The sequence below is a fragment of the Oncorhynchus mykiss genome, chromosome 10, assembly GCF_013265735.2.
Source record: "Oncorhynchus mykiss isolate Arlee chromosome 10, USDA_OmykA_1.1, whole genome shotgun sequence".
In the NCBI taxonomy this organism is placed as follows: Eukaryota; Metazoa; Chordata; class Actinopteri; order Salmoniformes; family Salmonidae; genus Oncorhynchus; species Oncorhynchus mykiss.
The window spans coordinates 21,001,177-21,025,680 of NC_048574.1; the positions used below are offsets into that span (position 1 = coordinate 21,001,177).

The 24,504-nt window shown below is 43.7% G+C and overlaps 1 protein-coding gene across 8 annotated transcripts in view; it reads left to right on the forward strand.

The window, feature by feature from the left end:
• Positions 1-9,026: 9,026 nt before the first annotated feature.
• mark4a (MAP/microtubule affinity-regulating kinase 4a) overlaps positions 9,027-24,504 on the forward strand; it is a 52,697-nt gene continuing 37,219 nt past the window's right edge. For 4 of the 8 annotated variants that reach the window (XM_036989879.1, XM_036989881.1, XM_036989876.1 and 1 more), the window contains exons 1-3: positions 9,028-9,784; positions 22,716-22,913; positions 23,905-23,958. In XM_036989879.1, the coding sequence (XP_036845774.1) occupies positions 9,734-9,784; positions 22,716-22,913; positions 23,905-23,958 (303 nt within the window). In that variant the 5' untranslated portion in view covers positions 9,028-9,733. Of the gene's footprint in view, positions 9,785-22,715; positions 22,914-23,904; positions 23,959-24,504 lie in introns of all 8 variants that reach the window. The other 4 variants (XM_036989880.1, XM_036989877.1, XM_036989882.1 and 1 more) reach the window with 2 other exon arrangements.

Consider the following 24,504-nt stretch of genomic DNA (forward strand, 5'->3'; position numbering starts at 1 on the left):
AGCTACAATAGTCATTTACAACATTAACAATGTATACAATGTATTTCTGATAAATTTGATGTTATTTTAATGGACATAAAATCAGCTTTTCTTTAAAAAACAAGGACATTCCTAAGTGACCCCAAACTTTTGAACGGTAGTGTATATCAAGCAAGTATTTTTATATTCTACAAGCAGTATCAGATTCACTTTTTCCACAGGTAAATATCACACTCAAGTAAAAAATGCTGGTAAACACTAAATACATTTAGTTAAACCAGTCCTGTATTAGCGGACCGATAAATCAAATGAAATGTAATGTTATTGGTCACATACACATGGTTAGCAGATGTAGCAGATGTAGCGAAATGCTTATGCTTCTAGATCCGACCGTGCAGCAGTATCTAAAAGGTAATATCCAATAATTCCACAACAAAACCTAATATCTAACAAATTCCACAACAAAACCCAATACACACAATCTAGTAAAGGAGTGGGATAAGAATATATAAGTATAAAATATATGGATGAGCAGTGACACAGTGGCTAAGATGCAATAGAGAGTAAAGAATAGATAGCAAAAAAAGAAGCGTTCTCTCACTGTCAACTATGTTAATTTTCAGCAAACTTTACATGTGTAAATATTTGTATGAACATAACAAGATTCAACAACTGAGACATAAACTGAACAAGTTCCACAGACATGTGACTAACAGAAATGGAATAATGTGTCCCTGAACAAAGGGGGGAGCAAAATTAAAAGTAACAGTCAGTATTTGACTGCATTAGGTACTGCAGTGTACTGCATTAGGTACTGCAGTGCATCTCCTCCTCATGGACTGCACCAGATTTGCCAGTTCTTGCTGTGAGATGTTGCCCCACTCTTCCACCAAGACACCTGCAAGTTCTGGGGGGAATGGCCGTAGCCTTCACCCTCCGATCCAACAGGTCCCAGATGTGCTCAATGGGATGGAGATCTGGGCTCTTCGCTGGCCATGGCAGAACATTGACATCCCTGTCTTGTAGGAAATCACGCACAGAATGAGCAGTATGGCTGGTGGCATTGTGATGCTGGAGGGTCATGTCAGGATGAGCCTGCAGGAAGGGTTCCACATTAGGGAGGAAGATGTCTTCCCTGTAATGCAAAGTGTGGAGATTGCCTGCAATGACAACAAGCTCAGTCCGATGATGCTACGACACACTGCCCCAGACCATGACGGACCCTCCACCTCCAAATCGATCCCGCTCCAGAGTACAGGCCTCGGTGTAACGCTCATTCCTTCGACGATAAATGCAAATCCGACTATCACAACTGGTAAAGACAAAACCGTGACTCGTCAGTCACTTTTGCCAGTCCTGTCTGGTCCAGCGATGGTGGGTTTGAGCCCATAGGCGACATTGTTGTTGTTGATGTCTGGTGAGGACCTGCCTTACGACAGGCTTACAAGCCCTCAGTCCAGCCTCTCTCAGCCTATTACAGACAGTCTGAGCACTGATGGAGGGATTGTGCGTTCCTGGTGTAACTCAGGCAGTTGTTGTTGCCATCCTGTACCAGTCCTGTGCAGGTGTTGTTAAAAGTGGCCGGCCACTGCGAGGACGATCAGCTGTCCGTTCTGTCTCCTTGCAGCACTGTCTTAGGTGTCTCACAGTACATACATTTAAATGTATTGCCCTGACCACATCTGCAGTCCTCATGCCTCCTTGCAGCATGCCTAAGGCACGTTCACACAGATGAGCAGGGACGCTGGGCATCTTTCTTTTGGTGTTTTTCAGAGTCAGTAGTAAGGCCTCTTTAGTGTCCTAAGTTTTCATAACTGTGACCTTAATTGCCTACCGTCTGTAAGCTGTTAGTGTCTTAATGACCGTTCCACAGGTGCATGTTCATTAATTGTTTATGGTTCATTGAACAAGCATGGGAAACAATGTTTAAACCTTTTACAATGAAGATCTGTGAAGTTATTAGGATTTTTACGAAATATCTTTGAAAGACAGGGTCCTGAAAAAGGGATGTTTCTTTTTTTGCTGAGTTTGTGAGATGAGTAATGTGAAGTGACTAGTGTTCCATTTATTAAAGAGGCCAATGATATCACGTCTGTAGGTACGCAGCCCCCTCTCTGTGCTAGTGTTGGCTGTTTTACAACCTGATGGCCTTGAGATAGAAGCTGTTTTTCATTCTCTCTGTCCCAGCTTTTATGCACTTGTACTGACCTCGACATCAATGCGAGCTGTGGCAAGAAGGTTTGCTGTGTCTGTCAGCGTAGTGTCCAGAGCATGGAGGCGCTACCAGGAGACAGGCCAGTACATCAGGAGACGTGGAGGAGGCCGTAGGAGGGCAACAACCCAGCAGCAGGACCGCTACCTTCGCCTTTGTGCAAGGAGGAGCAGGAGGAGCACTGCCAGAGCCCTGCAAAATGACCTCAAGCAGGCCACAAATGTGTCTGCTCAAACGGTCAGAAACAGACTCCATGAGGGTGATATGAGGGCCCGACGTCCACAGGTGGGGATTGTGCTTACAGCCCAACACCGTGCAGGACGTTTGGCATTTGCCAGAGAACACCAAGATTGGCAAATTCGCCACTGGCGTCCTGTGCTCTTCACAGATGAAAGCAGGTTCACACTGAGCACATGTGACAGACGTGACAGAGTCTGGAGACGCTGTGGAGAACGTTCTGTTGCCTGCAACATCCTCCAGCATGACCGGTTTGGCGGTGGGTCAGTCATGGTGTGGGGTGGCATTTCTTTGGGGGGCCGCACAGCCCTCCATGTGCTCGCCAGAGGTAGCCTGACTGCCATTAGGTACTGAGATGAGATCCTCAGACCCCTTGTGAGACCATATGCTGGTGCGGTTGGCCCTGGGTTCATCCTAATGCAAGAAAATGCTATACCTCATGTGGCTGGAGTGTGTCAGCAGTTCCTGCAAGAGGAAGGCATTGATGTCATGGACTGGCCCGCCCATTCCCCAGACCTGAATCCAATTGAGCACATCTGGGACATCATGTCTCCCTCCATCCACCAACGCCACGTTGCACCACAGACTGTCCAGGAGTTGCCGGATGCTTTAGTCCAGGTCTGGGAGGAGATCCCTCAGGAGACCATCCTCCACCTCATTAGGAGCATGACCATGCGTTGTAGGGAGGTCATACAGGCACGTGGAGGCCACACACACTACTAAGCCTCATTTTGACTTGTTTTAAGGACCTTACATCAAAGTTGGATCAGCCTGTAGTGTGGTTTTCCACTTTAATTTTGAGTGTGACTCCAAATCCAGACCTCCATGGGTTGATAAATTGATTTCCATTGATCATTTTTGTGTGATTTTGTTGTCAGCACATTCAACTATGTAAAGTATTTAATAAGAATTTTCATTCATTCAGATCTAGGATGTGTTATTTTAGTGTTCCCTTTATTTCTTTGAGCAGTGTAGTAAAAAAAAAAGACTGAAGTATGTTGATACAGTTCTTATATACATGTGTAATTGACAAAAAAATCAAAAGACTTTTGAAAAAACGGGATAAGTTTTGTCAAATTTTTTACTATTTTCGACTTTTGACTTTTGACTTTCTATGAAATTATATTGAAAATGGACAAAACATATGTCTTATGGACAAGTCTTTTTTTTATTTGTATTTTTTACAAATTATGATAATAAAATTTGACAAAAGTATGTTCATACAGTTCTTATACATGTGTAATGGACAAAAAAATCGAAAGAATTTCGAAAAATGGTCCAGAAAGCACTTTTCTAAGGGGGTGATACGTTTTTGAAAAAATGTTCAAATTTTCAACATTTTACTCTTGGGTCTTGACTTGTGTTACATTTGCGATATGAAAAATTGCGGTGGAGCGCACTCGCCATCTATTGGCTTTTTGCAGTGTTACACTTGGTATTTGCCATATGGCATTTGCAATCAACTTTGAATGAAAGACGTCCAATTGAGTGGTATTGGACATTGTGTATATGTTTCGTATGGTGCCAATATGTTCCCATTCATTTTTGTCCATTTCAGGGGGGTGTTCCCTTACATAAGTACTCAGACCATTTATTCAGTACTTTGTTGAAGAACCTTTTGCAGCGATTACAGCCTCGAGTCTTCTTGGGTATGACGCTACAATCTTGGCACTCCTGTATTTGGGGAGTTTCTCCCATTCTTCTCTGCAGATCCTCTCAAGCTCTGTCAGGTTGAATGGGAGTGTCACTCCACAGCTATTTCAGGTCTCTCCAGAGATGTTTGATTGGATTCATGTCTGGGCTCTGGCTTGGCCACTCAAGGACATTCAGAGATTTGTCCTGAAGCCACTCCTGCGTTGTCTTGGCAGTGTGCCGTGACCAAGGCTCTTCCCCCCTGATTGCTCAGTTTGGCCGGCCTGCACTAGGAAGAGTCTTGGTGGTTCCAAACTTCTTCCATTTAAGGCCACTGTGTTCTTGGGGACCATCAATGCTGCATAATTATTTTGGTACCCTTCCCCAGATCTGTGTCTCGGTGCTCTACGGACAATTCCTTTGAACTAATGGCTTGGTTTTTGCTCTGACATGCACTGTTAACTGTGGGACCTTATATAGACAAATGTGTGCCTTCCCAAATCATGTCCAATCAATTTAATTGACCACAGGTGGACTCCAATCAAGTTGTAGAAACATCTCAAGGATGATCAATGTTAAGCTCAGGTGCACCCTGTTACTTTCGAGTCTCATAGTAAAGGGTCTGAATACTTATGCAAATAAGGTATTTCAGTTTTTTTTATTTTTTTTTATACATTTGCAAAAATGTCTAAAAACCTGTTTTTGCTTTGACATTATGGGGTTTTGTGTGTATATATGAGGGGGGAAATAATTTAATTGATTTTAGAATAAGGCTGTAATGTAACAAAATGTGGAAAATGTCAAGGAGTAGGATTTACTTTCCGAATGCACTGTATGTGGTACATTTTCATAACTCTTAGTACAAAACTCCAAACTGGTCACACGTAAGGCAGCCAAGCTTTCATTAAAAACCTGTCATTGTGCATTCATTTGGATTGTAAACATCTCTCACCAAACGACCATGGATTGAAAATATAAGTTGTGAAATGTAATGAGAACATTGGTTTAATCACCGAATCCCAAAATAATGATATATTTTCAAGTAGTTTTAACTACCAGTTAATCCAATAGCAAACAATGCAAGATACACGTTTGAAATCGCTCTTAGAAGTGCTGAAAGTAATATGCTACAGTACTATAAATTACAGTTTTCACTTTAGGCAATACACTTCCATTACTAAACAAAATCTACAGAAAATCTACAATTTCCATAATATCTATGCAATGTGTAATCGAAGGTGATTTCAATGAAGACATCCTCTACAATCACTCATGCAAAAAAAACATTTTTTCAGATATAATTGCAACATATACTGTACTGCCTGTAATCAAATGTAAGAAATTAAATTAAACAAATGTCACAACTAATTAAATGAATGTCACAGTGAATGTCATTGTTTATGCACCGCGGGAAAAAACTTTTGGCATGGCGAATCCAAGTTTGAGGTTGTGTGCCTCACCCATGGCCAGAAGTAGGGTGGCACGCTCATGGTGATCGTAAACACATTCCACCTCTATGCTGAAAAAAAATAGGGTTGCGGAAAGGAATGTATGGGGGCAGGTATAGGGTCAAGAATTGGGGAAGGGCCCAAAACCATTCCTGAAAAACCTCTGCATGGTGGAACCTGACATTGTCCCACACAATGACATAGGTGACCCCTTCACCTTGACAGGCCTGCTCAATTTAATTGAGAAACACAATGGGGTGCACAGCATTACAGGATCCAAGTACTGGCCTAGGTGCTACGATACCATCGTCAGTGATGGCTGTGCACATGGAGATGCTTCTCCCACGTTGTCCAGGCACTTGGACGGTCGCCCGTTTACCAATGAGGTTCCGCCCACGGCGCTGAGTTTTGGTCATTTTGAAGCCTGCTTCATCAACAAAAATATACTTGTGATGGTTCACAGCAGCATCAAGCACCATCACCCTCTAAAAATATATTTTGATTAGTTCATTTTTACAATATAGATCCAATATGGTATTGTGAAGTAACATGTGCATCATAGTAACTGTAATACAGTATATAGTGCTGTACCTGAACATACTTGGCCAGCAATTGTTTCACCAGGTTGTTGTTTCTCTCAAAAGGTACCAGACAAATGTGTTTCAAAGATACCTGGTGCCGCCTCAAAAGGCGAGATGATTGTTGGTAGGCTGATGGATGCCACATCGGCAAAGATGTCATTGTTCTCCTCAATGGTCTGCTTTATTTCGGACAGCCTTATGTCATTCCTGGCCCTCACCCTTTCAACCACTGCTGGACGGTCAGCACACGGCCACCACCATAGGGTCCTCTATTACTTCTGAGGGTAGGACAGAGTATACAGTCAATAAATCATACTGTAAGAATACTGTAACATGTTCTGTGAATTTACACGCATTATAATGTAATTTACTGTAAATGTAATGGTAAAGCATAGTATATATCCTGCAGATTTATCTGTTTTCTTGGTGAAATGTTTCCATGATCGAATTGACAGTTGATCTTGTCAGACTGAGGTGAACTAATCTGTCAGCCTCTGCCATGGTAAGGCCTATTTTTATCACATGGTCAACAACGATGGCCCGGAATTCATTAGACACAACAGTTCCCTCTCTCCTATGTCCACATCTTTGACGGGGCCCATGCCCATCTCGCTGACGGGCCCCTTGTCTACAAGCTCTTTGATTTCTTCCTCTCCCTTGCTATCTATCCTGCTCTATCTATATTGAAAGAAATTGCAAGTGTTCACACACACCCTTTTATATGGTGAACATATTGTGGCTATCACTATGTGAAATCAATTAGCAATAACGAGTAGTCATTATGTATGCTTATCAGGTATCATACATGTAATTTCGATGTTTATACTTAACAAAATCAAAATCAAAATCCATTTATAGTAGACAAACCAGTTTAAAATCTATAGGTTTATCAAACAGTGAAGTGATTAAACCTTAAGCGCAGTTGGATTAAGTGATGGTCAGATGTATTTAAACAAATGAAAAGAGAATCATATGAAAAGTACTGTGACCATTGCATTGTGAAAGGCAATAACTTTATATGAAAGTTATTTCTAGATTAGGTTTGGTGAAAAGGTTACTGTGTGATTTTGTGACAACACACTAGTACCATCTGCTGGAAGCTTTAAAGCACTGCAGGGTTGTGCCCCTGCTGGGTAGACCAAGGGCTTGTTTAAAAACATCCTTCCTTCCATCCTTTCACCCTTCCTTGAAGTAATCACCTATCTAACATCAAGATTTCCACTACATTAATTTCACCAATTCACATAAACTCAATGGAGGAAGGAAGGGAGGAAAGATGCATATTGTGTGTATTTGAAGAAGGCCCATACCTGAATAGGAAAGGATCCCAATCTACTTGGTTGCTCTAGCATCAATATGACCAAACTCATGGGTTAGTATGTGCTGATAGTATATGTGTTAATAGACAATGCTGCATATAGACAGGATTTACGTCCCAAATGGCACCCTATTCCCTATATAGTGCACTACTTTTGACCAGAGCACAGGGTCAGCCACAGCAGCTCTGCTGGATGGAGTGCAATTTAGGGTTAAGTGCTTTACTCAAGGGCACAATAGCATTGATTTGTATGGTTTCAGGGAAATTCTTAGGATTTGGGATGTAAATTTGTATCCCTCCATTTAGTATGATATGTTACGTTACGAATGGAATTGCAGTTGTACAATATAATCTGAATTAGAGTACGTGTTATCATACGTTTTACCCGTCATACAATATCATCTGAATTAGAGTACGTGTTATCTATCATACGTTTTACCCATCATACAATATCATCTGAATTAGAGTACGTGTTATCTATCATACGTTTTACCCGTCATACAATATCATCTGAATTAGAGTACGTGTTATCATACGTTTTACCCATCATACAATATCATCTGAATTAGAGTACGCGTTATCATACGTTTTACAGTCATACAATATCATCTGAATTAGAGTACGTGTTATCATACGTTTTACCATCATACAATATCAGATTAATTGGACGTAGCTTGTTTCTTTATTAGAATTTGTGATAAAGACAAAGTTCAGGAGAATTTATGTTGCAGCTTAAGAGAACTAATGACAACGTTTAGGAGAATTTACGTAGCAGGTTTGATAAATAACGCAGCAGGTTAAGATATTTAGGTTAAGGTTAGGAAATGGGTTAGTTTAGAGTTGCCAAATTCCAGTAACTTTCCCCAAATTATGTTCGGAGGAATTTTGAAACCCTATGACTGAGATACTGTTAGATCCTATTTTTACCCCATTGCACCCCCACCCAAATCAAAATTCACAACAACAAAGACAGGCCTATATTTGCTCAAATCAAAATATCAACATTGTTGTTACAAAGGCTGCTTAACTGTTCTAACCATGTAATTACACATTGCTACATAGTCTACCCTCAGCGGTGGCTTGCATTTTATAACACATACCATTTTTGTTTTTATATATGATTTAGATGTACAAACATTTGAATTCCTGTATTTCTTATTCACTTTAATATTAGGCTATACACTTTAGGCCTAGTCCTGATTTTATCTGCAACATAGTTGTAACTAGGCTAGTCCAAGTATACAATACCGAAAGTGATGTCCAATTAACTCTCCCTTTTGGAATAATTTATTCATATTAATCTTCATATCATAAAAAATGTCCAGGCTCCCGATTTGACTAGAGAAGGTATATTGGTCGATCTGTAGGCTAGCCTACAATAATCCCAATGTGTGCACCTGCTCTGGAGTGATGGCTTTGGTTGGGAGAATACCTTAAAAATGGATTGATGCATTGGAGAGCGTGGCGGGGTGTTTGTTTATCTAAATACTGGTTTAGGCTATAGCTAACCAATCAGAATAGCACCGATCGTAATGTACTCAAACGGTTTGGATACAAATGCAAGAACAAACAATAGGCCACATAAATGATGCAGTAGGCCTATAATACATATTGAAGATGGGTCAGTGATTCAAACACGCTCATTCCCTCTGCAGTTTTGGATAGGTTTATTTTACGCTCAAGTTTACGCTCATAAAATAGGCAGTGCGTTTTCGGTCGGTAGATGTGTCAGTAAGCGTCTTTGACGGGAGAATTGGCGCATCTCACGGAGCAGCCACCAGGACAATCGGGTTATGAACGATTCGGCCTTTTTGCAAAAATACCCTATGTTTTCCCGAGGAGTGATGCAATCACCGTCGGTTGCATGCAGGACAGCGATGGGCCATTGGTAGATCATACAGTTGTATTATTATAAACGGGGACGCTCCTCCCGAAGCCATATTTGTTTGTATGCCAAACTGAGGCAGGGGGTGGAGAGTCGCTACAGAAACATTGGGCTTTGGCCAAACATCACCCTGTATTAGTCCATAATTTACGTTTAGTCGTGGGTTTGCGTTCCTTTTCGTGCAAAATTTCCGAATTGAGCGAATTTTGCCAGAGAAATGCAGCTTGCTTGAGGACACCCCCGATATCGGTTGGCTGCTGCTGCCATGATTGGCAGAAGTCTCCTCTCGATCACTGCTTCGCGGGTTGGAGAAGAAGCAGATTGATTTGGACCTGGTCTCAGCTGCGGAACTGCCGATGTCGGATGTTATTATCAGTGGAGCCTGATCTTGTAAATATTAGAAGCGCAAACAAAGAGTAATTCTGGAAAAACTCAGGGAAAATGTCTTCTCGTTCTGCGTTACCGTCTGGGAACGACAGGGGCACGGACCATGTAAGTGGAATTATTAGGCTATCCCCATAATTTGTGTGCATGCAGAAATTCTGCATCCTATGTGGATTATTGTTTTATGTCTCATAATATGGTGCCTTACATTCACCATATTTATTTGTAGCGCATATTACATGGTGTGCATTTTGGTTGTTTGAAAAGGGAGCCAGTTTATGAGAGTGGATGGATATTTAGCATAGCAGGTTCTTTCAAAATGGGCCGTATCCTTGAACGTTTTAACAGCGAAAGAGATGATGGCAAAAGGCGAACAGACCGGGATGAGTCCATCCGCATACGATAACACTCAGTCAGTGGATATGCGCAGAAGCTTCATACTAACCGTCACCTATTTATAACGCTGTATAGAGATAGTGATGTCACGTACTGCCGGTGTATTCCAGCCGTTATGACTGGCATATTGTCGTACCCTATTAATAAAAACGAGAAAACTTCACTAGTCCGATTAATTTTAAGATAACTCTTTCGGATCATTGCATACAATGTTGTGCAAATGCAATTGATTGCTGCGTATAGCGGACTATACAGAGCTATCGGGTTAAACAGCGCAGCGCCATCCGCTACAGCCTCTAGCCAGTAGCAGTCGGGCCCGGACAAGCAACAATAGAGATTAGTAATAAACATAATCTATCTATCTACAGCGCCTTCGGAAAGTATTCAGACCTCTTGACTTTTTCCACATTTTGTTACATTACAGCCTTATTCTAAAATGGATTAAATTAAAAATCCGCAATCTACACACAATACCCTATAATGACAAAGCAAAACAGGTTTTTAGACATTTTTGCAAATGTATTAAAAAAATATACTGAAATATGACATTTACATAAGCATTCAGACCCTTTACTTAGTGCTTTGTTGAAACACCTTCGACGATTACAGCCTTGAGTCTATTTGGCACTACAAGCTTGGCACACCTATATTTGGGGAGTTTCTCCCATTCTTTCCTGCAGATCCTCTCAAACTCTGTCAGATTGGATGGGGAGCGTTGCTGCACAGCTATTTTTCAGGTCTCACCAGAGATGTTTGATGGGTTCTAGTCCAGGCTCTGGCTAGGCCACTCAAGGACATTCAGAGAATTGTCCAAAAGCCACTCCTGCATTGTCTTGGCTGTGTGCTTAGGGTCATTGTCCTGTTGGAAGGTGAACCTTCATCCCAGTCTGAGGTCCTGAGCGCTCTAGAGCAGGTTTTCATCAAGGATCTCTCTGTACTTTGCTCTATTCATCTTTCCCTAGATCCCGACTAATCTCCCAGTCCCTGCTGCTGAAAAACATCCCCACAGCATGACGCTGCAGCCACCATGCTTCACCATAGGGATGGTGCTAGGTTTCCTCCAGACGTGACGCTTGGCATTCAGGCCAAGAATTCAATCTTAGTTTCATCAGACCAGAGAATCTTGTTTGTCATGGTTTGAGAGTCCTTTAGGTGCCTTTTGGCAAACTACAAGTGGGCAGTCATATGCCTTTTACTGAGGATTCGCTTCCGTCTGGCCACTCTACTATAAAGGCCTGATTTGTGGTGTGCTCCATAGATGGTTGTCCTTCTGGAAGGTTCTCTCATCTCCACAGAGGAACTCTGGAGCTCTGTCAGAGTGACCATCGGGTTCTTGCTCTAGGAAGAGTTCTGGTGGTTCCAAACTTCTTCCATTTAAGAATGAATGGAGGCCACAATGTTATTGGGGACCATCAATGCTGCCGAAATTTTGCGGTACCCTTCCCCAGATTTGTGCCTCGACACAATCCAGTCTCTGAGCTCTATGGAAAATTCCTTTGACTTCATGGCTTGGTTTTTGCTCTGACATGTACAGTCAACTGTGGGACCTTATATAGACAGGTGTGTGCTTTTCCAAATCATGTTCAATCAATTTACCACTGGTGGACTCCAATCAAGTTGTAGAAACATCACAAGGATGATCAATGGAAACATGTGCACCTGAGCTCAATTTCGATTCTCATAGCAAAAGGTCTGAATACTTATTTACATAAGGTATTTCCGTTTTATTTTTTTTTGTACATTTGCAGAAATGTCTAAACCTGTTTTTGATTTGTCATTACGGGGTATTGTGTGTAGATTGATGAGGAAAAGTTGTATTTAATCAATTTTAGAATAAGGCTGTAACATAACAAAATGTGGAAAAGGGGAAGGGGCCTGAATACTTTCCAAATGCACTGTAGGCCTATCTAATTTGCTTAACGTACTATACGCACTTGTGTATGGGGGTTCCTCTTTAGATGTGATTCCATAAATGGTAATTTCTCTGCTGAAATGTGTGTTTATCAAGGAACTGTTTGATGAAGCAATCTGTCATTATTACGAATCCCAAATGTTTGTGTGGAGACTGTGGTTGCATTCCAAATGGCACCCTATTCCCTATAAAGTGCACTACTTTTGACCAGAGCCCCATGGACCTCTTCCTTATTTAGTGGACATAAGCATTTCGCTACACTCGCAATAACATCTGCTAACCATGTGTATGTGACCAATAAAATTTGATTTGATTTGATACTTTTGACCAGATGGGCCCTATTCAAAAGTAGTGCATTTTAAAGGAAATAGGTTGCCATTCAGGCAGAGAGCAGGAGGACATGCTGAGGGGATGGAAGTGTTACGCCTCAGGCCTCGAGACCGGCCAGGGACCACTGTGCCTGCATCTGCTCTCTCGCTCACTCACTCTCTCTCTCGTGCTCTCTCTCTCTCTCTCTCTGCCTCTCTCTCTGTCCACCTCTCTTTATCTCTACCTCTCTCTCTCTGCCTCTCTCTCTCTCCACCTCTCTCTCTCTCCACCTCTCTACCTCTCTCTCTCTCCACCTTTCTCTCTCTCTCTCTCTCTCTCTCTCTCTGTCCACCTCTCTTTATCTCTACCTCTCTCTCTCTGCCTCTCTCTCTCTCCACCTCTCTCTCTCTCCACCTCTCTACCTCTCTCTCTCCACCTTTCTCTCTCTCTCTCTCTCTCTCTCTCTCTCCACCTCTCTCTCTCTCTCTCTCTTTCTCCGCCTCTCTCTGTTTCTCTCTCTCTCTTACTGGCATCTTATTCTTGTGTTTTTTTGGGTCCTGTTTCCTTTTGATCACATGACACTTTTTTTCTTATGCTCTGCTGCCTGCCTGAATGACTGAAAACTAGCCATGACTCAAGCTTTGGATTGGATCTTCACAGCACCTATTACTAAAGCTGTTGGGTTCTGGAATCGAGCACTTACTAGCATGTGATGCATACCAGTCCTGGGTTCAAATACTTTAGCTGTGTTTGATTGAGCTTGCCTCTTCCAATAGAAACTCCCAAAATTGCAAATCCTGCACAAATGACACTCCAGGCAGTCTAAAACAAACTCAGCTCAGTATTTGTAGTGCTAGAAGTAACATCAGTGATCTTGGCATCTTGGCCCCTGACTAAGTATTTAACACGGACATTATGTGACTGGTCAGTGGTGTGGTGAGTGGTGTAAATGACTTAAGTAAAAATACTTTAAAGTACTACTTAAGTCTTTTTGGGGGGTATCTGTACTTTACTATTTATATTTTTGACAACATTTCCTCTTACATTCCTAAAGAAACTATGTACTTTTTACTCCATACATTTTCCCTGACACCCAAAAGTAGTCGTTACGTTTAGAATGCTCAGGCAGGGTAGCAATATGGTCCAATTCACACACCTATCAATATAACGCGTTGTCAAACCTAATACTTCTGATCTGGCGGACTCACTAAACACAAATACTGCGTGTGTAAATGATCTGAGTGTGCTTCTGTTTGTCCCTAAATTGAAAAAAACATGAAAATGGTGCCATCTGGTTTGCTTAATATAGGAATTTTGATGTATTGCATTTACTTGTGCTTTTTACTTTTACTCAAGTATGACAATTGAGTACTTTTTCCACCACTGTACTAAAGTACATTTAGAACCAGATACGTTTAGACATTTATTCAAGTAGTATTTTGCTGGGTGACTTTCACTTAAGTCATTTTAGATTAAGGTACCTTTATTTTTTACTCAAGTAGAACAATTGGATACTTTTCTGACCACTGATAGTCACATCACACAGTAGTACATTTGTCCCAGGTATCAGACAGATCAGAAAGTCCAAAATTGGCACAAGATGTTCTATGAAAGTAGTATTTATAATGACATATTCATATGTTCAGCAACATCTGTTACCTAGAAGTGAATGATCTCCCGTATTTCTATTCAAGCCGCACTAGGGCCACGTTCCATAGGTAAACCTTGTGAAGCATCGCAAATATAAGTATCATGAATAGAACATGGGTCTTTAGTCTACATGTTTGTAGCGAGACATCTGTTCTACATTATATGTTTCTATCTAAACGTTCCAAAACATTGTGCATTGTGCCCAGCAGCCCAGGCATGATGTTGTCCAAATCAAAGATAATATACCAACTTAGAATATAATTTCAGTGTAGAACTATGGTATACCAGCAGTCCTGGGTGTTGCTTTCAGTCCATTCATCTAATTTTTAGTCCATTAACATACACTTAGGTTGGAGTCATTAAAATATTTTTTTCAACCACTCCGCAAATTTTTTGTTAACAAACTATAGTTTTGGCAAATCGGTTAGGACATCTACTTTGTGCATGACACAAGTAATTTTTCCAACAACTGTTTACAGACAGATTTTTTCACTTATAATTCACTGTATCACAATTCCAGTGGGTCAGAAGTTTACATACACTAAGCTGACTGTGCCTTTAAACAGCTTGGAAAATTCCAGAAAATGATGTCATGGCTTTAGAAGCTTCTGATAGGCTAATTGACATCATTTGAGTCAATTGGAGGTGTACCTGTGGATGTATTTCAAGGTCTACCTTCAAACTCAGTGCCTCTTTGATTGACATCATGGGAAAATCAAAAGAACTCAGCCAAGACCTCCACATGTCGACAAAATTGTCGACCTCCACATGTCTGGTTCATCCTTGGGAGCAATTTCCAAATGCCTGAAGGTACCACGTTCGTCTATACAAACAATAGTACATAAGTATAAACCACATGGAACCACACAGACGTCATAATGCTCAGGAGGGAGACGTGTTCTGTCTCCTAGAAATTAACGTACTTTGGTGCAAAAAGTGCAAATCAATCCCAAAACAACAGCAAAGGACCTTGTGAAGATGCTGGAGGAAACAGGTACAAAAGTATCTATATCCACAGTAAAATGTGTCCTATATCAACATAACTTGAAAGGCCGTTCGGCAAGGAAGAAGCCACTGCTCCAAAACCGCCATAAAAAAGCTAGACTACGGTTTGCAACTGCACATGGGGACCAAGAACATACTTTTTGGAGAAATGTCCTCTGGTCTGATGAAACAAAAATAGACCTGTTTGGCCATAAGGACAATTGTTATGTTTGGAGGAAAAAGGGGGAGGCTTGCAAGCCGAAGAACACCATCCCAACCGTGAAGCACCGGGGTGGCAGCATCATGTTGTGGTGGTGCTTTGCTGCAGGAGGGACGGATGCACTTCACAAAATAGATGGCATCATGAGGAAGTGAAATTATGTGGATATATCGAAGCAACATCTCAAGACATCAGTCAGGAAGTTAAAGTTTGGTCGCAAATGGGTCTTCCAAATGGACAATGACCCCAAGCATACTTCCAAAGTTGTGGCAAAATGGCTTAAGGACAACAAAGTCAAGGTATTGGAGTGGCCATCACAAAGCCCTGACCTCAATCCTATAGAAAATGTGTGGGCAGAACTGAAAAAGCTCTGTCAGGAGGAATAGGCCAAAATTCACCCAACTTATTGTGGGAAGCTTGTGGAAGGCTACCCATAACGTTTGACCCGAGTTAAAAAATTTAAAGGCAATGCTACCAAATACTAATTGAGTGTATGTAACTTCTAACCCACTGGGAATGTGATGAAAGAAATAAAAGCTGAAATAAATAATTCTCTCTACTATTATTCTGACATTTCACATTCTTAAAATAAAGTGGGGATCCTAACTGACCTAATAGAGGGAATGTTTACTCTGATTAAATGTCAGGAATTGTGAAAAACTGAGTTTAAATGTATTTGGCTAAGGTGTATGTAAACTTCTGACTTCAACTGCATGAACAAATGGATCTAGGGAAAACAATCTTACATCAGTGTTATCTTGCTTAGAGGTCTTCACTCTCAGTATTACCATAAGCATGCCCCATTCAAGTAATTTAGAACCAGGAACAGATATAGCCCTTGATTCACCCCAGACCTGACTGCCCTTAACCAACTCAAAAACATCCTATGGCGTTCTGCATTAGCATCGAACAGCCCCCGTGATATGCAGCTTTTCAGGGAAGCTAGAAACCATTATACACAGGCAGTTAGAAAAGCCAAGGCTAGCTTTTTCAAGCAGAAATTTGCTTCCTGCAACACTAACTCAAAAAAATTCTGGGACACTGTAAAGTCCATGGAGAATAAGAACACCTCCTCCCAGCTGCCCACTGCACTGAAGATAGGAAACACTGTCACCACTGATAAATCCACTATAATTGAGAATTTCAATAAGCATTTTTCTACGGCTGGCCATGCTTTCCACCTGGCTACCCCTACCCCGGTCAACAGCACTGCACCCCCCACAGCAACTCGCCCAAGCCTTCCCCATTCCTCCTTCTCCCAAATCCAGTCAGCTGATGTTCTGAAAGAGCTGCAAAATCTGGAACCCTACAAATAAGCCGGGCTAGACAATCTGGACCCTTTCTTTCTAAAATGATCTGCCGAAATCGTTGCCACCCCTATTACTAGCCTGTTTAACCTCTCTTTCGTGTCGTCTGAGATTCCCAAAGGTTGGAAAGCAGCTGCGGTCATCCCCCTCTTCAAATGGGGAGACACTCTTGACCCAACTGCTACAGACCTATATCTATCCTACCCTGCCTTTCTAAGGTCTTCGAAAGCCAAATCAACAAACAGATTACCGACCATTTCGAATCTTACCATACCCTCTCTGCTATGCAATCTGGTTTCAGAGCTGGTCATGAGTGCACCTCAGCCACGCTCAAGGTCCTAAACGATATCTTAACCGCCATCGATAAGAAACATTACTGTGCAGCCGTATTCATTGATCTGGCCAAGGCTTTCGACTCTGTCAATCACCACATCCTCATCGGCAGACTCGACAGCCTTGGTTTCTCAAATTATTGCCTCGCCTGGTTCACCAACTACTTCTCCAACTACTTCTCTGAGTTCAGTGTGTCAAATCGGAGAGTCTGTTGTCCGGACCTCTGGCAGTCTCTATGGGGGTGCCACAGGGTTCAATTCTTGGACCGACTCTCTTCTCTGTATACATCAATGATGTCGCTCTTGCTGCTGGTGACTCTCTGATCCATCTCTACGCAGACGACACCATTTTGTATACTTCTGGACCTTCTTTGGACACTGTGTTAACAACCCTCCAGGCAAGCTTCAATGCCATACAACTCAACTTCCGTGGCTTTCAATTGCTCTTAAATACAAGTCAAACTAAATGCATGCTCTTCAACCGATCGCTGCCTGCACCTGCCCACCTGTCTAACATCACTACTCTGGACGGCTCTGACTTAGAATACGTGGACAACTACAAATACCTAGGTGTCTGGTTAGACTGTAAACTCTCCTTCCAGACCCACATCAAACATCTCCAATCCAAAGTTAAATCTAGAATTGTCTTCCTATTTTGCAACAAAGCATCCTTCACTCATGCTGCCAAACATACCCTTGTAAAACTGACCACCCTACCAATCCTCGACTTCGGCGATGTCATTTACAAAATAGCCTCCAATACCCTACTCAACAAATTGGATGCAGTCTATCACAGTGCCATCCGTTTTGTCACCAAAGCCCCATAAACTACCCACCATTGCATTTTGTATACTTCTGGACCTTCTTTGGACACTGTGTTAACAACCCTCCAGGCAAGCTTCAATGCCATACAACTCAACTTCCGTGGCTTTCAATTGCTCTTAAATACAAGTCAAACTAAATGCATGCTCTTCAACCGATCGCTGCCTGCACCTGCCCACCTGTCTAACATCACTACTCTGTACGGCTCTGACTTAGAATACGTGGACAACTACAAATACCTAGGTGTCTGGTTAGACTGTAAACTCTCCTTCCAGACCCACATCAAACATCTCCAATCCAAAGTTAAATCTAGAATTGTCTTCCTATTTTGCAACAAAGCATCCTTCACTCATGCTGCCAAACATACCCTTGTAAAACTGACCACCCTACCAATCCTCGACTTCGGCGATGTCATTTACAAAATAGCCTCCAATACCCTACTCAACAAATTGGATGCAGTCTATCACAGTGCCATCCGTTTTGTCACCAAAGCCCCATAAACTACCCACCATTGCGACCTGTACGCTCTCGTTGGCTGGCCCTCGCTTCATACTCGTCGCCAAACCCACTGGCTCCATGTCATCTACAAGACCCTGCTAGGTAAAGTCCCCCCTTATCTCAGCTCGCTGGTCACCATAGCATCACCCACCTGTAGCACGCACTCCAGCAGGTATATCTCTCTGGTCACCCCCAAAACCAATTCTTTCTTTGGCCGCGACTCCTTACAGTTCTCTGCTGGCAATGACTGGAACGAACTACAAAAATCTCTAAAACTGGAAACACTTATCTCCCTCACTAGCTTTAAGCACCAGGTGTCAGAGCAGCTCACATATTACTGCACCTGTACATAGCCCTCCTATAATTTAGCCCAAACAACTACCTCTTTCCCTACTGTATTTATTTTATTTATTTATTTATTTATTTATTTTGCTCCTTTGCACCCCATTATTTTTATTTCTACTTTGCACATTCTTCCACTGCAAATCTACCATTCCAGTGTTTTACTTGCTATATTGTATTTACTTTGCCACCATGGCCTTTTTTTGCCTTTACCTCCCCTATCTCACCTCATTTGCTCACATCGTATATATACTTGTTTCTACTGTATTATTGACTGTATGTTTGTTTTACTCCATGTGTAACTCTGTGTCATTGTGTGTCAAACTGCTTTGCTTTATCTTGGCCAGGTCGCAATTGTAAATGAGAACTTGTTCTTAACTTGCCTACCTGGTTAAATAAAGGTGAAATAAAAAATAAATAAATAAATACCCTGTCCTATTGGAGAGCCAGAGCCACCATGCTATAATGGCAGTCCAGTCCAGTAGAATAGTACCTTAAACACTACCATGCCGAGCCAAACTGTAATGGCCTGGTTACACATCCACCATAGTTGCTGAAACCATGCTGGAAGGGGCCATTTGAAAATAAAAATTCCTTCCATCCAAGCCAGCACAGTAGTGTGGTTCAGGTCATCGGTTGGCACAGTAGTGTGAAAGGGCTATTGGTCTCACAGTTGGTCTTGTACCCTTTTTAGCCCGCCGAGCTGTACTGGGCTGGCCTGGTTACGCATCCACCATAGTTGCTGGAAATGTACTAGAGAAGGCAATGAAAATAAAATATCAGAGCCAGCTAAGTATACTGCACAAACATATAAACGCAACTGTCACGTTCGTCATATTGATGAGACCAAGGCGCAGCGTGATAGGAATACATACTTCTTTAATTAACAAAGAACACTTAAACAAACTAACAAAATTAACGTGAGGCTATAAGTTGTGTGCTGACATGCAACTACACTTAGACAATAACCCACAAAACCAAAATGGCAACCTAAATAGGATTCCCAATCAGGGACAACGATAAACAGCTGTCTCTGATTGGGAACCAATTCAGGCCACCATAGACCTACATATACCTAGACAATACCAAAACCCCATAGATATACAAAAAACCCTAGACAAGACAAAACACACATACCACCCTCGTCACACCCTGACCTAACCAAAATAATAAAGAAAACAAAGTTAACTAAGGTCAGGTCGTGACAGTATCCCCCCCCCCAAAGGCTGCAAACCTAAACCTATATGGGAGGGTCTGGGTGGGCATCTAACCTCGGTGGCGGCTCTGGTTCTGGATGCCGCCCCCCTTCCGGGCTGGTGACCGTCGCTGGAGACCCCAGGCTGGGGACCGTCGCTGGAGGTTCCGGACTGTGGCACGCTCTGGACTGGGTACCGTCGCCGGAGGTTCCGGACTGGGTACCGTCGCCGGAGGTTCTGTACTGGGTACCGTCGCCGGAGGTTCCGGACTGGGTACCGTCGCCGGAGGTTCCGGACTGGGTAATGTCGCCGGACTTTCTGGACTGGGTACCGTCGCCGGAGGTTCCGTACTGGGTACCGTCGCCGGAGGTTCCGTACTGGGTACCGTCGTTGGAGGTTCCGTACTGGGTACCGTCGCCGGACGCTCCGGACTGGGTACCGTCGCCGGAGGTTCCGTACTGGGTACCGTCGCCGGAGGTTCCGGACTGGGTACCGTCGCCGGAGGTTCCGGACTGGGTACCGTCGCCGGACGCTCTGGACTGGGTAATGTCGCCGGACGCTCTTGACTGGGTAATGTCGCCGGACGCTCTTGACTGGGTACTGTCGCTGGACGCTCTGGACTGGTTACTGTCGCCGGACGCTCTTGACTGGGTACTGTCGCGGGACGCTCTTGACTGGGTAATGTCGCCGGACGCTCTTGACTGGGTAATGTCGCCGGACGCTCTGGACTGGGTAATGTCGCCGGACGCTCTGGACTGGGTACTGTCACTGGACACTCTGGACTGGGTACTGTCGCCGGACGCTCTTGACTGGGTACTGTCGCGGGACGCTCTGGACTGGGTACCGTCGCGGGACGCTCTTGACTGGGTATCATCGCCGGACGCTCTGGACTCGGTACTGTCGCCGGACACTCTGGACTGCCGAGGCGCACTGTAGGCCTGGTGCGTGGTGCCGGCACTGGTGGTACCGGGTTGGGGACACGCACCTCAGGGTGAGTGCGAGGAGCAGGAACAGGGCGTACTGGACTGCCGAGGCGCACTGTAGGCCTGGTGCGTGGTGCCGGCACTGGTGGTACTGGGCTGGGGACATGCACCTCAAGGCGAGTGCGAGGAGCAGGAACAGGGCGTACTGGACCCTGGAGGCGCACTGGAAACCTGGTGTGTGGTGCCGGCACTGGTGGTACCGGGCTGGTGACATGCACTTCAGGGCGAGTGCGGGGAGGAGGAACAGGACGTACTGGACTGTGGAGGCGCACTGTAGGTCTGGAGTGTAGAGCTGACACAACCCGTCCTGGCTGGATGTTTATTTTCAGGGCGCTGGCACAGGACGCACTGGGCTGTGCAGACTCACCGGAGACACAGTACGCAGAGCCGGCGCAGGATATCCTGGTCCAAAGAGGTATACTGGAGACCAGGAGCGCTGAGCCGGCATCCCCCTTCCTGGCTGGATGCCCATTCTAGCCCGGCCAATGCGAGGAGCTGGAATAGAGCACACCAGGCTAGAATAGCGCACTGGAGACACCATGCGCTCTACCGCATAACACGGTGCCTGACCAGTAACACGCTCCCCACAGTAAGCACGAGGAGTTGTCTCAGATCTCCTATCTGACTCAGGCAATCTCCTCATGTGCACCCCCAACATTATTTTATTGGAGCTGCCTTTCGGGCTTTCGTGCTAGCCGTGTACCTTCATATCGTCACCGTTCCTCTATTCTCCTGTATTTCTCCTCGTAGTATCGCCGTTCCTTAGGACGCCGATACTCCCCCGGCTGTGTCCAGGGTCCTGCTCCATTTAATATCTCCTCCCAGGTCCATTTCCCCATTAAGCGCTGTTCCTCCTTTTCACGCTGCTTGGTCCTGGTTTGGTGGGTTATTCTGTCACGTTCGTCATATTGATGAGACCAAGGCGCAGCGTGATTGGAATACATACTTCTTTAATTAACGAAGAACACTTAAACAAATTAACAAAACAACAAAATGAACGTGACGCTATAAAGAACGCGTGCTGACATGCAACTACACATAGACAATAACCCACAAAACCAAAATGGAAAATGGCAACCTAAATAGGATCCCCAGTCAGAGACAACGATAAACAGCTGTCTCTGATTGGGAACCAATTCAGGCCACCATAGACCTACATATACCTAGACAATATCAAAACCCCATAGATATACAAAAAATCCTAGACAAGACAAAACACACATACCACCCTCGTCACACCCTGACCGAACCAAAATAATAAAGAAAACAAAGATAACTAAGGTCAGGTCGTGACAGCAACATACAACAATTTCAAAGATTTTACTGAGTTACAGTTCATATAAGGAAATCAGTCAACTGAAATAACTGAAAATTCATTATGTTCTAATCTATGGATTTCTCATTACTGGGCAGGGGTGTGGTTAGGGGTGGGCTGGGGGGGCATCATCCACTGGAGAGCTAGGCCCAGCCAATCAGAATGAGTTTGTGGAGGTCCTGGGCTGGCGTGGTTAAACATGCTCTGGGGTTGTGAGGATGTTTGGACGTACTGCCAAATTCTCTAAAACGCAGCTTATGGTAGAAGGCAGCTCATGGTAGAAAAAGGTACATTCAATTTTCAGGCAACAGGTCTGGTGGACATTCCTGCAGTCAGCATGCCAATTGCACGCTCTCTCAAAACTTGAGACATCTGTGGCATTGTGTTGTGTGGCAAAACTGCACATTTTACACACCTATGTAATGAACATGCTGTTTAATCAGCTTCTTGATATGCAACACCTGTCAGGTGGATGGATTATCTTGGCAGGATAAATGCTCACTAACAGGGATGTAAACAAATTTGTTCACCAAATTTGAGAGAAATAAGATTTTGTGTCTATGTACTGCAGGATTTCTGGGAATGATTTGATCAGCTTATGAAACATGGGACCAACACTTTATATGTTGCGATTTATATTTTTGTTCAGTGTATGTTTCGGGTCACCAGGATAGTGTGAAAAGAGTTTTAGAGTTACCAGGCTTTGCGTGGTCGTTGTCATCGGGGTGCTGGTGGTGACCCCCCCCCCTTTCCCATATATTCTCTCCCCCCAGCATGTGACCCTGGCTGCCAGCCGCTCAGACAAGGGAACCAGCCTGTCCAGCCGCTCGCTGGGTGCCCGCTGCAGGAACTCCATGGCCTCCTGCTCTGACGAGACTCCGCACATCGGCAACTACCGCCTGCTCAAGACCATCGGCAAGGGCAACTTTGCCAAGGTCAAACTGGCGCGCCACATCCTGACGGGCAAGGAGGTGAGGCTGGGGCACAGGGAGGGTGGGGGGTTGTTGGGTAAGGTACATGATGCAAAGGAAGGGTGCTAGTCATAGAAAGCGTAGAAATAGTGTACATTTCTATGGTAGTGAGTTGGACGGATGCATGGGGCCCAATCCCAAATTGACCCCTAGACCCAGCATAGCAAGAAGCTTCACTCTAGTGTTTATACCAAGCAAATTATCTAAAATCTCTTCAGATGCATAGAATGTCAAGTCTAGGGCAGAGATCATCAACTAGATTCAGTCGCGGGCCGATTTTCTTGGGCGGCTGGTCGGGGGGCCGGAACATAATTACAAATAATTTGTAGACTGCAAATTGACTGCAAGAAGCCTAAACAGATATAATATTTGAATTAAACAGAAGAATTTCAAACCTTGCTTACATTTGTATAGCATCACGTCTCTCTATTATGCTTGGGAATACTTGGGAACAGATTACCAAAATTAAAATCACTTGGAGCTGATTTCCTGGTGTTTTTACATTATTTTATGTCCAACAATTACAGAGAGAGGCACGGGGAGAGAAAAAGAGCGGCACAGAGAGAGAGAGAGCAGCGTGGAGAGAGGGAGAGAGGCGGGAGGGAGAGGAGGAGGAGAGAGAAAGGAGGAGGAGGGAAAGCAAGAGAGATGGAGAGAGAGCAAGCGGAGGCAAAGAGAGAGGGGGAGGTGGGAATAAAACCACCCACGGGTTGTCAGTTGGGGAACCCTGGTCTTAGGTTTGGGTTGTTGTAGTGATTGGGGGGGACATGGGATATAGGGCAGAGATGTGAGACTTTGTCATGGATAGGAAGTGGATGGGAGGGGGATCTATAGTTGTGGTTGTTCTTTTATTTAAATGGATCCCAATTAGCTTTGGCCTTAGCGACCACTAGTTTTTCTACTGGGATGTTTTTGTCTTCTTGTTGTGCTTTTTTGTAAAATGTCCTTCTTTGCTTTCTCTGACCCCAAGTTCTCCTCATGCCTCCTCCAGGTTGCAATAAAAATCATTGACAAAACTCAGTTGAATCCAACCAGCCTACAAAAGGTGAGTATTGGCCATTTGCATTTTTTAATTATCAATCTGTTTTTTTTCAGTCACAGTGGACGTGACTTTAATAAACGCTTAATGAACACTTAATAAATGCTTAATAAACTCCCTCTTTTCCCATTGACATTACACTGAGTAAGATCACCATAAGTCTCACAATCAGGCAGGGGCATCTTTATTAAGTGAGTTTTTTCAATGACTGAATTACTAAAGTAAAGTACCAGGAAACCTGCAGCAGGATCAGTGTTTTTGTGGAACGCTGCTACTCTGGTCTCCCGATTAGTGAGAGAGCAAGAGAGAGAGAGAGGGACGTGATACTGTTTGGCAGGTGCTGTGAACTGGATGACTGGATTACTGACTGAAAGGAAGGATGTCTGGATGACTGGTTGACTGGATGGAAGGACGACTGGATGACTGGTTGACTAGATGGAAGGATGTCTTGATGACTGGTTGACTAGATGGAAGGACGACTGGATGATGAGTTGACTGCATAATTATATGACTGGGTGATTGGATTACTGGGTGACTGGATAACTGGATTAC